At 35.2% G+C, this 17499-nt stretch overlaps 1 protein-coding gene across 1 annotated transcript in view; it reads right to left on the bottom strand.

The window, feature by feature from the left end:
• nid1a (nidogen 1a) overlaps window positions 1-16350 on the bottom strand; it is a 31233-nt gene extending 14883 nt beyond the window's left edge. The window contains exons 1-10 of the mRNA XM_016241237.1: window positions 16294-16350; window positions 14261-14569; window positions 13009-13229; window positions 11369-11664; window positions 11141-11275; window positions 9849-10100; window positions 8448-8648; window positions 7084-7317; window positions 5014-5151; window positions 4454-4582 (exon numbers count right to left, since the gene is read on the bottom strand). Of these exons, the coding sequence (XP_016096723.1) occupies window positions 4454-4582; window positions 5014-5151; window positions 7084-7317; window positions 8448-8648; window positions 9849-10100; window positions 11141-11275; window positions 11369-11664; window positions 13009-13229; window positions 14261-14569; window positions 16294-16350 (1972 nt within the window). The remainder of the gene's footprint in view (window positions 1-4453; window positions 4583-5013; window positions 5152-7083; window positions 7318-8447; window positions 8649-9848; window positions 10101-11140; window positions 11276-11368; window positions 11665-13008; window positions 13230-14260; window positions 14570-16293) is intronic.
• Between the last annotated feature and the right edge of the window lie 1149 nt (window positions 16351-17499).

Here is a 17499-nt window from a genome sequence, read left to right as displayed (position 1 = left end):
GTGAATATCCATCATTTTAAAGTCAAAAGCTGTGGGAATGAGTAAAACTATACGATATAACCTATGCGCAATCCCGCACCGAAATTGATGACCTGATTAAACACAATTCTATTATACAGAGTTTTGTGAAATAGATTTCAATGACTTTTCCAAAACTTTCTGGGTTTATTTATTTTTCCAAAACTTTTCCAGGCCTGGAAATTGGTGTTTTAAAATTCCATGACTTTTCCAGGTTTTTCATGACCGTACGACCCCTGTAAATATCTCAATCTCATTTCTCACAGACAGAAATGAGATTTAGATGAGACTTTTGAAGAAGCCTACAGCTTCGTTGATGTTTTAATGAGAAAAAGATCCCTCTAATCTCCTTTAGAGATGTTTTGCTTTACAAAAAACTCTCTCAGACTGTGATTCAGAAGTCACAGATGTCTACTATATATATATATATATATATATATATACTGTATGTACACACACTACCGGTCAAAAGTTTGGGATCAGAATGATTTTTGTTTTTTACAGGGGTTTCTTCTGCTCATCAAGGCTGCATTTATTTGATCAAAAATACAGGAAAAATTTAATATTGTGAAATATTATTATGATGTAAAATAACATTTTTCTATTTTAATAAACATTAAAATCTAATTAATTCCTGTGATGCAAATCTGTATTTTCAGCATCATTACTCCAGTCTTCGGCGTCACATGATCTTCAGAAATCATTCTAATATGCTGATTTATTATCAGTGTTGAATAATAAGTGTTGTGCTGCTTCATATTTTTTTGGAACCTGTGATACTTTTTTCAGGATGCTTTGATGAATAAAAAGTTAAAAAGAAGAGCATTTATTTAAAATAGAAATCTTTTCGAACAATATTCAAAAGTTTGGGGTCAGTAAATTTTTATTCTTTCTTTTTTTGAAAGAAATGAAAACTTTTATTCAGCAAGGATGTGTTAAATTGATAAGAAGTGACAGCAAAGATTTATATTGTTAAAAAAAGATTTATATTTTGAATAAATGCTGTTCTTTTTTACTTTTTATTCATCAAAGAATCCTGAAAAAAGTATCAGTTTCCAAAAAAATATTTGGCAGCACAACTGTTGATAATTCTAATAATAAATCAGCATATTAGAATGATTTCTGAAGATCATGTGACACTTTATACTGGAGTAATGGCTGATGGAAATTCAGCTTTGCATCACAGAAATAAATTATATTTTAAAGGATATTAAAATAGAAAACATTACTTTATATTGTAATAACATTTTGCAAGACTACTGTTTTTTACTGTATTTTTGATCAAATAAATGCAGCCTTGATGAGCAGAAGAGACTTCTTTAAAAAACATTACAATTCTTACTGATCCCAAACTTTTGAACGGCAGTGTACACATTTTATATATATATATATATGTGTGTGTATGTGTGTGTGTGAGTGTGTGTGTGTGTTTTATATATATATATATATATATATATATATATATATATTATGATTTAGATTATGTTTAGTATATTGCGCGGTGTTTTTACAAAGTGAACATTTCAAATCAAGAAGGAAAGAAAGAAAAGGTTACTTGTGACTAAATCACTCGTTCAGTATTTCTGGGTGAATCTTAATACCTCCAAATAAACAGAAATGAATAAGATATTTAATATTGCTTTAAGAAAATCCATTATAGGGCTGTTACGATTTTGTGCTTTTAATGACAATTTACATTTTAATAAATAAATGTAATATTACAATTAGAATTAAAATTAGATGATACATTTAGTAAATTCAAATATCAAATATGCATTACATTTAAATATTGAATACATTTAAAACTTAAATCAATGTATTACATGGGAAAAAAACTACAGAAGATCTCATTCATGGTTCCCTTTCATGGGAACTTCGAACTGCGTCCTCTAGGGGTCGCTATGGGGAACGCCTCGTCGTGACTCGTATCTGAAGCATACATTGAAAAAACACCAACTCGTTGGCCGGCGACAGCCATGACGTCACTACCGGTGCGACTACAGTATAAATCGGTGCCGGGAGCTACACATCATTCTCTTCTTCGTCTTCATTGACTGTTCTGTTTGAAGCGTGCATTTTCAAGGAAAAAGTAAGAGCTATCTATTAATATTATGGCGAGCACTAGTAGAGCATTTAGAAGGTGTGTGCATCCGTGTCAGCGCTATTTGACACCAGATGACACACACGATCTATGTGTTGTTTGTTTGGGCGAGGAGCACGCACGCGATGTCCTCGAGGGGGCAATCTGCGTGCATTGCGAGTTTTCTCCAATGAAAAAACTCCGTTCTCGTTGGTCTCTCTTTTCAAGTAAAGAGGGGCAGCCATCTGCTTCCCGCGGTTCAGGACCCGCCGCTGCTGAGGCACGGAGGAGAATGAGCTCGTGGGGATCTCAGGTGGACCTGGCCGATGAGTTTAGAGAGGGACTTTCCTTCTCGCGCTCATCGGCGGGGGGCGAGAGACAGCCACTGGAGGATGATTTTCTCTCTTTAACATCATCTGATCCAGGGGCCAGTGCTCTGCTGGTTTCAGCCCAGGAAGAGCAGGAAATGGATGATGAGAGCGAAGAAGCTGAGGCTGAGCCTTCTCAATCCTCCTGCCCTGCATATGATGAGCTCTTAGAGGTTATGGATCGCGCCACGGCAAGACTTGACTTGCCATGGAAGCGGACTAAGGAAGTGGCGTCGCGAGGTCGTCTCGACGAACGTTATCTTTCTGGCCATAACCCTCCAGCTCAGGTGAGTCTTCCTTTCCTTCCTGATCTCCATACTGAGATCGAGAAGGAATGGAAGAAGCCGTTTTCCTCACGCATCCATCGGTTTCAGCATACCAGTTATGCGAATATCGAGGCGGTGCGCGAAAACGGCTATGAGAGAATGCCCCCTGTAGAAGAGACGCTAGCTAGCTATCTCTCTATGGGAGAGACATCATCTCTCAAAACCCCCTCCTTGCCATCCATGCCTCTTCAAGCTACATCTAAAATGAATGGCAAGGCATACGCAGCAGCAGGTCAGGCTGTTGCTTCACTGCACACGATGGCGGTGCTCCAAGCATACCAGGCTGATCTGCTGAAAGACCTGGATAAAGGCGAGGGCCTTTCTTCTGATGAGATGGCTGAGTTACGCCGCACCACGGATCTTGCTCTTCGTGCTACTAAGCAGGCTGCCTCTGCCATGGGCAGATCTATGGCAGCGATGGTAGTAACGGAGAGGCAGCTGTGGGTAAACCTGGCAGACATCGGGAAGAAAGAAAGGGGTTTTCTTCTCGATGCCCCGGTTTCGCCCTCTGAACTTTTTGGTACATCCGTTGAGACGGTCATCGAAAAGTTCAGGGAGGCGAAGGCACGCTCAGCGGCCTTCAAAACCTTCATTCCACGAAGGTCCAGGTCTGAGCCCGAACAAACCAGGGGTCCTGGCCCGTCTCGATTTGAGGATCAGAGACGAGCACAGAAGGCTAGTGTCGCGACTCGCGCTCCTCCTCCGCCTGCGGGTAGGGGTAGGAAGTATCGTGGGTCGAAGGGAGGTAGGCAAGACCTGAGGGATGTGATCCAGACAAGGCGTCAGAGCTTTCGTCCGGATCAGAGTAATACTTAGGTATCCACTCTTTCCCTCAGGGGATGTAACATCTACCCCGTTCTATGGTTAATCATAGTAACCACCTTACTGAAGGTCCGGTCTAGAGGCTTTCCGGACAGAGCTCCAACGCGGGAGCCGTGGTGGGTGAGTACGATCCATGTCTAAATATATGTATATAAATATATGTATGTGCTATGGAACTGGTGGTTGTGTGTACCCTTCTGCTAGTTTCTTTGCAGTGTTTCCCGTGCTGGGTTCAGAAACCGGGTGCTCGACTTGCAGTGTTTATAAACTCACTCGTCGAGATATGTCCAGAAGGTAAGTAAGGTTTCGGTTTCATACTTCGACACTGCGTCCTCTAGGTTTCTTGCCATGCTGCGGACGCAAGCTTCAGACGAAGAAGTGAATGATGTGTAGCTCCCGGCACCGATTTATACTGTAGTCGCACCGGTAGTGACGTCATGGCTGTCGCCGGCCAACGAGTTGGTGTTTTTTCAATGTATGCTTCAGATACGAGTCACGACGAGGCGTTCCCCATAGCGACCCCTAGAGGACGCAGTGTCTCGTTCCCTACTCAGGGAACCATGGTTACATAAGTAACCCGAGACGTTTTTCTTTCTTACAGAAGACCAGATATAAACAAGGGACGTGGTTTCTAAAGTCTTCCCATGAAAATCAAGTCTTATGGTTTTATGTAGATTATATTTAGTCCATGACTTTAGAGCAGGTTTAACACTGTGGACATTCTATGATGCAAATCAGCTGCTTTGTATTTTAAAATCTAAATAGCAGGGGGATTCTGTCAACAAAGTGACGAATACAAACAGACATAAACACTAGTGACTCGTGAGACTCTGACTTACCAACACACGTCTGTCCGTCGCTGGCGAACTGGAATCCGTCCTGGCACTCGCAGCGAAACGTTCCCGGCTGGTTATTGCAGACAGCGTTTGGCCCGCAGATCTGAGGAGCATCCCTGCATTCATCGATGTCTGATGAGAAAAGAGAAGCTGACCAATCCTGAGGATTTCCGCAAGCTTTTTTAGACTTTGCTTTAATGCTATCTTAAACAAAAAGACTTCCTCAGTCACATTCTCATGAATTACTAACAATGATACAGTCGGTTCTCCTAATTACTGCTCTTTAAGATAACATCTGTCCAGTTTTTCTGTAATTTCCTTTAAGCAGCAAGGGATGGGTCACATCCGTAGAGGTCTGGGCAATTTTGACGTCTGATTAGAAGTCTGTTTTGGAAACAGCCCCCTTAGGAAGCCAAGCAGTACTTTCATGGACAAAAACTCCATTTCCCTTCAGAAGGAAGCTGATTAGTGGCCCGTTTTAAGAGGGAAATGAAACAGGAAATTGTTTTAATTGAAATGATGGACTGAGGATTGATTTAATTACGCAAAACCTGTGATGGTACCATAGCAAGCGCGTCCATCTCCAGTAAAGCCCGCGGCACATTCGCATGTGAACTGGTTTCCTTGTCCGGGTCTGCAGACGGCGTTAGTGTCGCAGCCGTGTCTGCCAGTGAAGCAGGCGTTTTCTTCCGTTTGTCCACCTGCGGATGTGGTATAAAAAGCAACTGTTATTTCCCCAGAAGATCCATTACATACATTCAAAGAAAATTTTTTGTTTTTATCTCATAATTGAGAGTTCTCACAATTCTGATGTTTTTCTCGCAATTCTGAGTTTATATCTCACACTTCTCAGTTTATATCTTGAAATGTAGAGTTTATATCTCACAATTGAGTTTGTAACTCACAATTCTGACCTTTTTCTCACAATTCTGAGTTTATATCTCATACTTCTCAGTTTATATCTCATAGCCGAGTTTATATCTCATAATTGAGTTTATAACTCACAATTCTGACCTTTTTCTCACAATTCTCCGTTTTTATCTCATAACCGAGTTTATATCTCATAATTGAGTTTATATCTCACAATTGCGTTTATAACTCATAATTCTGACCTTTTTCTCACAATTGTTTATATCTTGCAATTCTGACTTTTCTCATTGAGTTTATATCTCACAATTGCGTTTATACGTTTATATTTCACAATTCTGAGTTTATATGTCGCAATTCTCAGTTTTTATCTCATAACTGAGTTTATATCTCACATCTCTCAGTTTATATCTTATAATTTAGTTTATATATCATAATTGAGTTTATAACTCACAATTCTGACCTTTTTCTCACAATTCTCCGTTTTTATCTCATAACCGAGTTTATATCTCATAATTGAGTTTATATCTCACAATTGCGTTTATAACTCATAATTCTGACCTTTTTCTCACAATTGTTTATATCTTGCAATTCTGACTTTTCTCACAATTCTGAGTTTATATCTCTTAATTGAGAGTTTTCTATTTCACAATTCTGAGTTTATATGTCGCAATTCTCAGTTTTTATCTCATAACTGAGTTTATATCTCACATCTCTCAGTTTATATCTTATAATTTAGTTTATATATCACAATTGAGTTTATAACTCACAATTCTGACCTTTTTCTCGCAATTCTCCGTTTTTATCTCATAACCGAGTTTATATCTCACAATTGCGTTTATATCTCACAATTGCGTTTATAACTCATAATTCTGACCTTTTTCTCACAATTGTTTATATCTTGCAATTCTGACTTTTCTCACAATTCTGAGTTTATATCTCATAATTGAGAGTTTTCTATTTCCCAATTCTGATGTTTTGTCTCACAGTACTGAGTTAATATCTCACATCTCTCAGTTTATATCTTATAATTTAGTTTAGACATCACAATTGAGTTTATAACACAATTCTGACCTTTTTCTCACAATTCTGAGTTTATATGTCGCAATTCTCAGTTTTTATCTCATAACTGAGTTTATATCTCATAATTAAGTTTATATCTCACAATTGAGTTTATATCTCACAATTGAGTTTATATCTCACAATTCTGACCTTTTTCTCACAATTCTGAGTTTATATCTTGCAAGTCTGACTTTTATCTCACAATTTTGAGTTTATATCTCATAATTGAGAGTTTATAACTCTTTAACTCGAATAAAGTTCTCACAATTCTGACCTTTTTCTCTTAATTACGAATTTATATATCACAATTCATACTTTTTTCTCAAAACTGCACGTTTGTATCTCATAATTCTGAGAACTCGCAATTGCAAGAAAAAACTCAAAATATTTAAATAAAAAGTAGCAATAAGTAGAAACCGCATGGTTGCCAGATTGGGAAGAGTAAGTAAAACTCTGGGCAGAAAAAATTATCAATTTAAGAGAAAAGCTCTGATTGGGGATTTAAAATCTTGGTTTTAATATCTGGCAACTGCAAGCATGAAAGCTTGTGGAGGCTTGTTACCAATGCAAGATAATGCAATTGTCAATTCCAGGATAAATAAGGCAAATTATACTTAATTAAGAGAAGCAGAAATCTTAGTCATGATTAAAATACTATTCCTCGTGCAGCCCTAGGCAAAATATTTTCTCAGATCTGCCCTTACCATTGACGTCTCCAATCTTGTTACTCATGGCGTAACGCAAGAGCTGTTCACCCGTATCATACATGACGAACACCTGGTCGACATTGAGCATCTGTGTGGACGGCAAGGCACTGACGACTTCATCGTGCTGGCAGCCCTGAAACGTGATGGTCTCTCTGAATTTGTAGCTTCTGCTTTGGGTTGAACGGTCCTGCAGATTGATCACATACTCCCGTGTGGATGAAGCGGTGATCACTGACAGAAGAGTCACACGAATCATTAGGTTTCATAATAGGACTTAAACGCAAATCATGACATATTGCTAAAGGAGATACTTCGCATCATGCATACTTACTGCATATTCACGCATGTTTTATCATCCATACTCAAGTATGTTTTATCATGCATACTCATACATACTCATGCATGTTTTATCATCCATAATCATGCATGCGTGTTTTATAATGCATCCTCATGTATGTTTTATCATCCATATTCATACATCCTCATGCATGTTTTATAATGCATCCTCATGCAAACTCATTCATGTTTTACTCATACATACTCATTCATGTTTTACCATCCATATTCATATATACTCATGCATGTTTTATACTGCATCTTCATGCATGTTTGATCATACATATACATCCTCAAGCATGTTTTATCATGCATACTCTTACATGTTTTATCATCCATACTAATGCATGTTTTATAATGCATCCTCATGCATGTTTTATCATCCATATTCATACGTCTTTATGCATGTTTTATAATGCATCCTCATGCATACTCATTCATGTTTTACTCATCCATACTCATGAATACTCACGTTTTATCATCTATACTCGTGCATGTTTTATCATCCATACTCATACATAATCATGCATGTCTTATAATGCATCCTAATGCATGTTTTATAATGCATCCTCATGCATACTCATTCTTGTTTCACTCATACATATTCATGCATGTTTTATAATCCATCCTCATGCATACTCATTCTTGTTTCACTCATACATATTCATGCATGTTTTATAATCCATCCTCATGCATACTCATTCGTTTCACTCATACATAATCATGCATGTTTTATAATGCATCCACATGCATACTCATTCTTGTTTCACTCATACATACTCATGCATATTCATGCATGTTTTATCATGCATACTTGTGCAAGTTTTATCATACATACTCATGCATGTTTTATCATGCATACTCATACATACTCAAAAAAGTTGTAATATGCAAACTCATGCATATTTTAGAATGCACACTTATACATACTCCTTTTTGTTTTATTGCTGCATACATTATTGTATTATTATGCATACTCATTATTGTTTTATGCATACACATGCAGTCATGATGGTTTGACTCACAGTTGGTGCTGTACTGGTAGATCTCTGTGTAGGGGTCAATCTGAACTGTGGCTCCCTGAGGAACCTCAGGAATCTTTCCTTCAAGTTTGGTGTCAACCATCAGGTGGTCGTGCTCATCAATGCCTTTGAACTCCTGAGAGATAGTCATCCTTTCCCCGCCAGGCTGGAAGGTCACGTCGGCCTGACGTCTGAACACTCCGCCTGACAGACAGGTCAAAGAGGGAGCGTGAGGCTGGATTTCAAACATACTGTATCACCGCACAGCAAACAACTCAAACTGATGTGTCAAAACAGAGAGTTTGCTGAAAATACATTGATTTTAAAACAATTGTTTATCAAAAAATATTTGCTGTATTCTGGCTCTTCTGCTCTTCCATCACAACACATCTTACAGCTTCCAATACATATAACACTCCATCATTACAAGTTTAAGTGCTTTTGCACCCAAATAACTACTCTGAAAATGTCATGCATGTTTAATAATGAAATTAGAAAGGGAAGTATTACTAGTACTCCTACATCCAGTAGTGAATGATTTCATCTGCATATGTCATAATGGAAAATAAAAGGAAAGACGATGAAGATTTAGGAAATACTGAACTATGAAGAAAGACGTCTAGCTATCGAAGTAAGGAGTTTTTAATGTTTAAGATACCAGCCACAGACAATCCTAAAATATGTATGCAGCTATATATTTTTAACGTATAAAGACCCCATTTATATTCTAAAAAAAGTATTAAAAAAATAAATACATGTAATAAATACGTATAAAATATTTGGAAAATAATTGGATTCAACTCACTGTAGTACTGTACTGTTAGATGTATTATTTAATCATTAATTGTTTTTATTTATTTATTTGTTTTTCCCAATTTATCCCTTGATCTAAATCAATGTTGTCTTAGTATCACTGAGATACTATTATAGTTTTTATTAATATTTAGATTTTTGATTATCAGTATTTCTTCTTTTATTTTTATATTTCCATTCTTATTTGCAGTAAAGTTTTAGTCATTTTGTTGTGTGTTTTTTTGCCTTTTTTAATAGTTTGTGTTACTTTTATATGTGTTTACAGTATCTGGTTTTTAATAATTTTATTGAATTTTAGTTTTAGTTATTTTAGTACATTAAGTAAATCAGGTTAAAATGTGAAATGTTGTCTCGCCAATAAGCTGAAGTAAGCTTTTTATATTTTATTTTGCGGTTAACGTTTATTTTGTAATGAAGAAGTTTTAGAGGATTTTTATGGTTTATTTATTTTTTTCAGTTTTAGTTAACTATAATAACCCTGAGCTAAATAAGATCTCCTTTACAATTTTTTATTTGATAAAAATGTTAAAAATGTGAATTCAGATGGCTCTTATTGAGGACTTCTCATTATATGAATTCTGAGAATCTCACCAATGATGCTGAAGCCGTTCTTGAAGCCCGGCTGCTGAAGTGCAAACGTCCAGCCGATGATTCCTCCGACGGACGACAGCGGCTGCAGAGAGAAGCCGACGATCGCTGGAATGGCGCTGATGGCCACATACGCTCTGCCGTCATTCACCACCACATACGAGTGGAGATCGTTACTGGCGAAGTCCACGGGCACCGGTGAGTTTCCCACGGACACCCTGCCGCTCACTTTCCCGTTCATCCTCTGAGGAATACCTGTGAAAGATCATCAGACATCATTATGACTGTAGCTGTTCTCAGGATTCAGATCTTACACTGAACCCAACACAGTACAAAAACTGTCTAATGTATGAAAGTAACAAAAATTCCATTTAACAGATTTCAAACATGAACTCTATTAATATTACCATAAATGGCCTAGCTTAACAATATGATTAAAGGTAAGAGAGACTGAAGATAAAAAATAACATTTTTGACAACAGCAGATGTGTGTTTACCAGCTCAACATGAAACATGTATTCATTTTAGTCATACTGTATTCAAATAACACTTCATTTTTTGTCCCAGAATATGACTGAGACAGTCTTTGATGTCAACAACAAATTATATGTGAAACATTGTTTATTCCAATAAAGGGTTTGGGAGTTGATGAGAACCTACTAATTAATTGAATTAGAAATTGTATTTTATATGTAAATATTTGGTTTATTAAAAGGGTTTAACACAATCAAGTGATTTAAAAAAAATCATAAAAATGTCAATTTAAAATAAATATTTTTTTTCATTATAAAAATAACAATAAACAACCAAAAAATACAGTTTTATTTGTTTGTCATGTAAAGTCTATTAGTCTTTTTTTTTTGCTGTATAAAATATACTTTTTATATTATTTTTTATATTATTTATAGAAAGATTTATAGATTATTTTTATTAAATATTTTGCATTTTATTACTTGCATATATATATATATGTGCAACAATAATAACATAATAATATATAATGTATTTATGTGATTAATTAGTTAATTTTTTTAATTGATTGACAGCACTAATATATATATATATATATGCTTTTTAAATACTAATTTATGCTCATAAATACTAACAATAAAGCACTTAATTTTTTTTGTGTCATGTGGCCATTAATGTGTTGCTCATTAATGTGAATGTGTTGCTAAATTTTTTTATTATTTATTATTTTACTCTGCTGTCAGTGATCATAACCCACCATAAGGAAATATTTCTTTAACATAAATGAAACCAATAACAAATGCAGTCCATTATAGAGGCATTACCATCAGGAACACACTGAACCCCATTGCCGTAGTATCCAGGTTTACACTGGCAGCATCGTCCGCTCGGATAATTGCTGCATTCACCAAATTTAGAGCATTTCTGTCCACCACATTCACCAGAGTTGTATGTAAATACTGTATGCAAAAAAAGACAAAAAAGGGATCATTTCAGCTCAAGAACAGTACAAAGTTGTATATTGTTCTAGTAAATAAACCATTCATGCTGACCGTTAACCTCGATGTTGTCTTCATTTTCGATTTCCACGACCGCCGGTCGTTCAGGTCTGTACTGAACCGTCTGCACCTGGAAGGGTGGAGGATGTTCTGGACGATCATAAACTCCATCCAGGTTCTCCTGCTGGACGTCAGGATACACCGGGTGTTGATGGCTGGGCTTTCTTGTGCTCTGATATTGGTGGGAATCCAAAGGTAAGTCTGGCACTTCTCCAGGAGCGACGTCCGTGAAGTAAGGGAACGTTCCTATTTCATACACCCACACACCACGCTTTCCGGAGTTAGTCTGCCTGGAAAAGACATCCAACAGCATTATGGGGAAACGTGGTCAAAGAACACTTACACTGCTAAACAGTGGACATGCCACCAAAACATTATTAGTTCACCTAAAAATCAAAATCCAGTTGCTCCAATGGAACATACTGTAAGACGAGACCTTCACAAAGATCTTTTTCCTTACAATTCATAGTGAATGCACATCTGTCAAGCTCCAAAAATTACAAAAAGTACCAGGAGACTAAATACAATAAGACTATAAGAAAAAATATATATATATTTTACATACTTAATATTTTGTCTTCCATTATAAATTTCTGAAAATTCTTATATAAAGACATTTAATTAAGAAGGAAAATGACTTCAGATCTTAGATATAAACAGATACAGAAATACATCAACAAAAGAATCCTTAAATCATCCCTAAATACATTTACTTGTTAAGCAAAAATAGTTAAGATATTAAGTTTTGTTTTATGAAAAATGTATCAGTTATGAAAAGTTTATCCATAAAACAATAAAAGAAAATGTCTGTCAGTGAGGAAATAAAAATCAACTTTTTTAAAAAAATTAGTTTGATATTTTTGACCCAATGGACATATTTCTTCTTGTTCTAAGCATAAATTCTTTTTTTTGTTTAGAAAACAAGACTTAATATCTTAAGCTTTTTTTGTTTCTCTAGTTAAATGTATCTTGATTCAAGAATGTTTAGATATTTGTACTAAAGAAAAAAATGTTTTTGCCGATCTCAATAAAATATTTTAGCTCAAAGCGGTTAATAATTAAATATGCTTGATTATTTGATATAAACATTCCTAAATCAATAAAAAAAATTCTTAATTTAAGATATCAAGCTTTGTTTGCTAAAAAAAGTATCAAAATTTATTAATTTATTAAAAGTTTATGCTTAAAACAAGAAAAATATCTGTCAATTGGGTCAGAAAAATAAAAGTGTTTATGTTCTTTTTTTTCAGAAAACAAGAATTAATATCTTAAGCATTTTGCCTCTCAAGTAAATTTTTCATGGTTTAAGAATGTTTCGATATTTGTTCTGGAAAACAAGACAAAAATACAGATTTTTTGTATTTCATTCGCTCTCAAATATCATTCTACATAAACCTATTGTATGCACTGTACTTCTACGATTAGTTTAAGGAGCATTATGGTGTTTTTTGGTCCATTTTGGAGTTTTTTTGACGAGGTCATGATATAATTGTGTAGAAAAGACCCGCATGAAGCTTCTTCTACTTTTCAGTTTCACAGAAGAAAGAAAAAGATTTGGAGCATCATTAGGGTGAGTACATGATGACAATAATTATACTTAGGTGAACTCCAGCACTAACAGCAACCAAACTTACTCAGCCAAGTTCTTGACAGACGCCTCGCTGTCGTCTGTGATGCGATAGTACGGTCCTTGCTTCTTATAAAGCACTAAGTATGTCTTCTGTCCTTTACTGAAGCCGGCATGCATCGTGTAGCTGCTGCCGGTGCTCTGGAACTGCATCGCCTCTCTCGGGTAGAGAAGAATCGCATAGGACTTCGTCTCCAGAGAAGCGATGACCAGCTGAAACGTATTTCGCTATAAGGATAAAGAACATGATTTATTAACTCTTGAGTGTATTTGTGCACGATCAGTTAAATCCATTACTCTTATAATTCACACATGCAGCAATCTACAATGACACAGCCATTGGAAGTCATTCACCTTCAGTGAAAAGTCTGGGATTTTATTGAAAAACTTATATTATTTCAGTTAGTTGCTGAAGCAACATTTCTCATTTTTGTGTAGTTCAAGTTAAAATATTAAAATTACCTAAACTAAAACTGGCATAAATATTAATAAAACTATTCAGACATAATGACTAAATGACTAAAACTAAAATTAAAATATAAAATTAAAATAGTAATAACATATTCAAATATTATATTAATTATACTAAAATAACACTGGATTTTCCCCACTTGTTTTTAACTCTTTTATATTTAAAATAAGTGAAAAGGATCTGCAGTGTAAAATATTTAAAATAAAAAAAGATTTTAAACCTTGCAATTGTGCTTTAATTATGCTTTAAACACATATATAACAAATATAAACACAACACATATTTAAAAAATAAATAAATAAAAATGCGACAAATTGAAAACTTAAAATTAAAACAATATAAAAAATATTAATAAAACCTGTAATAGTATATTAATTACACTAAAATAACTAAAATAATTTTTTCACTTGTTTTAAACTAAATTGTAGTTTAGTAAAAAAAAGCCTTGCAGAGCAAAATGCACTATATGAATATATTCAAAATACAACCTATATGAAGCCTTAAATCTTATGCAAGTATAATTTAATTAAACAAGTTAAAGCTAAATAAACTTGGAATTTGTAAATATTTTAACTGGAAAATAACTATGAATTTTGCAGTACAAGTGAGTAGTATGCATGCATTAATAATAGTGATGCATTTTTTTTTAGGTCCAGAACATACACAGATTTGCATTACCAATAAAGCAAGGCAACCGGCAGTAGAAAAGACCAACAATACATCAATGAAAAATGCATGCTAAAAATGGCTGTATGTGTGAACGGCCCACAAGTAAACTGAACCTCACTCTTCCGGTGGGCTCCAGTCCGTCTCCTCTGCTCTCGGCCCGATGGGACGCCACATCCACCCATGTGACCACCACAGCGCTGATGGGGTTCACCACGTCATCCTCGGGGAAGGCTCTGTTGATGTGATCGGCCGCCTGCCGTAGAAGAGCCGGACTGGAGTCCTGGCGGAAGAACACCTTTCCTACTCCATCGCTGGTGTCCAGGTCGCCCTGCAGAGCAGCGATCATCCCAAAGCCAGCCGGCATGTTACCCAGATACTCCGATTCTCCTGCTGGCTTCTCCAGAGCAACAAAGCCATTGGTGTTGATCTAAATGTGAGAGACAGAAACAATAGCCATAACAAAAACACTACAACATAATTATTTGTAATGACGTTCAGTTTGGTTAATGATTAAATCTACAGCACCACTGCATGTTTTATCTGAATTTAATCTGAATGTTATGAGAGAAAGAATGGATGCTGAAACATAACACAACGGCATCTTTCAATTGCATTGTCTTGCTGGTTGCACGCAACAACAAACATACAGCGTGATCAGTGTAGTCTGATTCACAAACAAATGACTCTTGTGAACAAGTTCTTCTTGATAAATCGGTTTTGAAGACTCAAGGCATCATTTGGATCAGTCAACTGGACCTGTTGTTAGGTTACTCAGTTATAATAAAGCAATTAATTGACTACTTAAAAATGTGTCTAAAATATAGTAAGGGCCAATTATTTAGGCAGGAGAGCACTTAAAAATCAAGAAAACAGAATCGTGAAGTGGAATCAGAATCTGAAATCACTGAATTCCTTATGATCTCTATAGTTGACAGTATCTGTCTAGAAAAAGGGGGGGGGAATGATAGGAATTATGTATATTAAAATAATAAAATAAAATAAAATAATTTTAAAAAATAAGATAATAAAAATAAAAATAAATAAAAAAATTTATAAAATTAAATAAAATAACTTATTGGATTGAAAAACTTAATGAAAATAAGAAATGTTGCCTTGGCAAATTACTGAAATAAAATACCTAAACTGAAATAAAAAATAAAACAAATAACTATAAAGACATATAAATACAAACGGATATAAAACTACTAAATGCCAAAAACACACAGCAAAATGATTACAACTTTAACTAAAATGTTAAAAATATTACTAAAATCTATTATATTAATTATATAAAATAAATATAACACTGGATCTTTTCCCCCACTTGTTTATTATCTCTTTATATTCAAATCAAATTAAATAAAACTAAATTTTATAAAAAGTTAAGTAAAATAAACAAATCAAATTAAATGAAAGATAAATGCACATTCATGTGATTAGAAAAGAGCTACATTAGTTCCCTTCTTCCTGAAACCTTTATATAAAAACAGAGTAAATACTCTTGAAGTGTGCACTGAAACCAACAGAAACTGAGTTGGGAGTTTGTGATGGTTTAGGGAATAAAGTCCATTGCCAAACACCCACATATGTACACACAAGTGTAAAAATCACAGAAACTATCTTAAAAACTAAAAACAATACTGGACAAAACTCTGAACTTGCAAGGCAATACGAATGACAGCAAAACATTTTCATCTGATGACTGTGACTTATTTTGTAGATAATAAGATAATTAGGGATGCACCGATATGAAAATTTTGGCCGATACCGATAACATAAAGAGGACGAAGCAACAAAGCTTCCATGTGGAGTCCTGGAAAGCTCTCCATACAGCAGAATGAGCAATAACTATAGTCTTTTTAGCATAGCCAAAATGAAATCAGACAACCTGATCTCTGTCTTATACTTGACGAGATTCACTGATCCTGTATTATGGCTGGAGCGTCTCGTTTCTGTGCTGCAAAGTCACCCAAGAGCATTGCAAAAATAATGACTGTTTTTAAAGAGGTTTCCGGGTGGCTCATCCTGGTATTGTTCACCTAATGTTTCATAAATACTGTGTACGTCAATATATGGTCACATGCTGTAAGTTGCTTTGGATAAAGTGCCTGCTAAATGCATTGATGTAAATACTGTAAAGTAAGGATTTACAGGCATATAGACATCAGCATCAAAACTCCTCTGCCAATATGGTTTTATTACAGTCATCTTTGTACATTCAAACAAGTACCACAGCAGATGATTAAAACTGAACAGCTACTAAATGGACTGCAAAAATAGGACTTTTTAAAACAGAATTAAAATGAATACAGTTTAGTGAAGAATGAATGAGGAAATAGGTTTAATAAGGAATGTCATGCACAATGTTGAGCGTTTGTACAATGACTGTTCAGCACTTCACTAAAACAGATGTGCACGCTTAGACTACATTTCCAGATGTTTTTCAAACGCTACAACACACGCACTTTGTATTCAGCGGGAGATCCTATAAATCCCGATGAAGGAACGTTTCATTCCTTCTTGTGACTTTGTCATTCATTCAGTCTGCTCTCAAACACGGGAGTTATTTCTGCTTTACAAAACATCATGTTACTAGATACAGCCATGAATTCTGCTCAAATATCCATGGTAAGAACCAAAACAGCTCAAAAAAGGAAACGGAAATTGGCAAAGGAGAGCTGTGGGAAAGGAAGCATTCATGGGACTGTAGTTATGAATGTTTTTGTTAGTCGAGTCCTCTGAGAAAATCCTACATACAGATGCAGAAGTCCTACAAACACATCGTTGTGTCTGGGTCAATCTGACCCATGTTTGATTAACTGGTTAAACTATTCATTTCTTCTTAGAATTTGGTGACTTTTTCTCATGCATGCAAAGTTATTAAAACACAGATATTTTTAGAAAGGCTGTACAGAAACTATGACCTCAAATTGACCCTCATTGGTGTCCATGCAATTTGCCAATTTTGATCAACACTAAAGAATGGAAAACCTTTATTGTAACTTGTCAAACACTAAAATATGACACACATGAGAAATATAAGACTCAAAGTTTACTCAAAACTAATACTTGTTTTCTGAATCATCCACTGGAAAACTACTGTTTCTTCATCTAGTTGAGTTTCACAGCCTACGATTTGGCCAAATGTTGTTTTTTCCATTGCTTTTTTGGATCTAAATAATTAGACTGTTTCAGCACTGAAAATAAATGTGAGAAACCCATTTCACCCTCATATATACAGTATATATATATATATATATTAGTGCTGTCAAACGATTAAATAAAAGTTTTTGTGTGTGTGTATACTGTGTATATTTATTATGTATATACATATATATATATAAATACAAACACATG

This window comes from Sinocyclocheilus grahami, unplaced genomic scaffold (genome assembly GCF_001515645.1).
Source record: "Sinocyclocheilus grahami isolate Dianchi unplaced genomic scaffold, SAMN03320097.WGS_v1.1 scaffold616.1, whole genome shotgun sequence".
Taxonomy (NCBI): Eukaryota; Metazoa; Chordata; class Actinopteri; order Cypriniformes; family Cyprinidae; genus Sinocyclocheilus; species Sinocyclocheilus grahami.
Note: the sequence above shows the minus strand (reverse complement) of the source record. Positions and strands in the feature narration are given on the sequence as shown.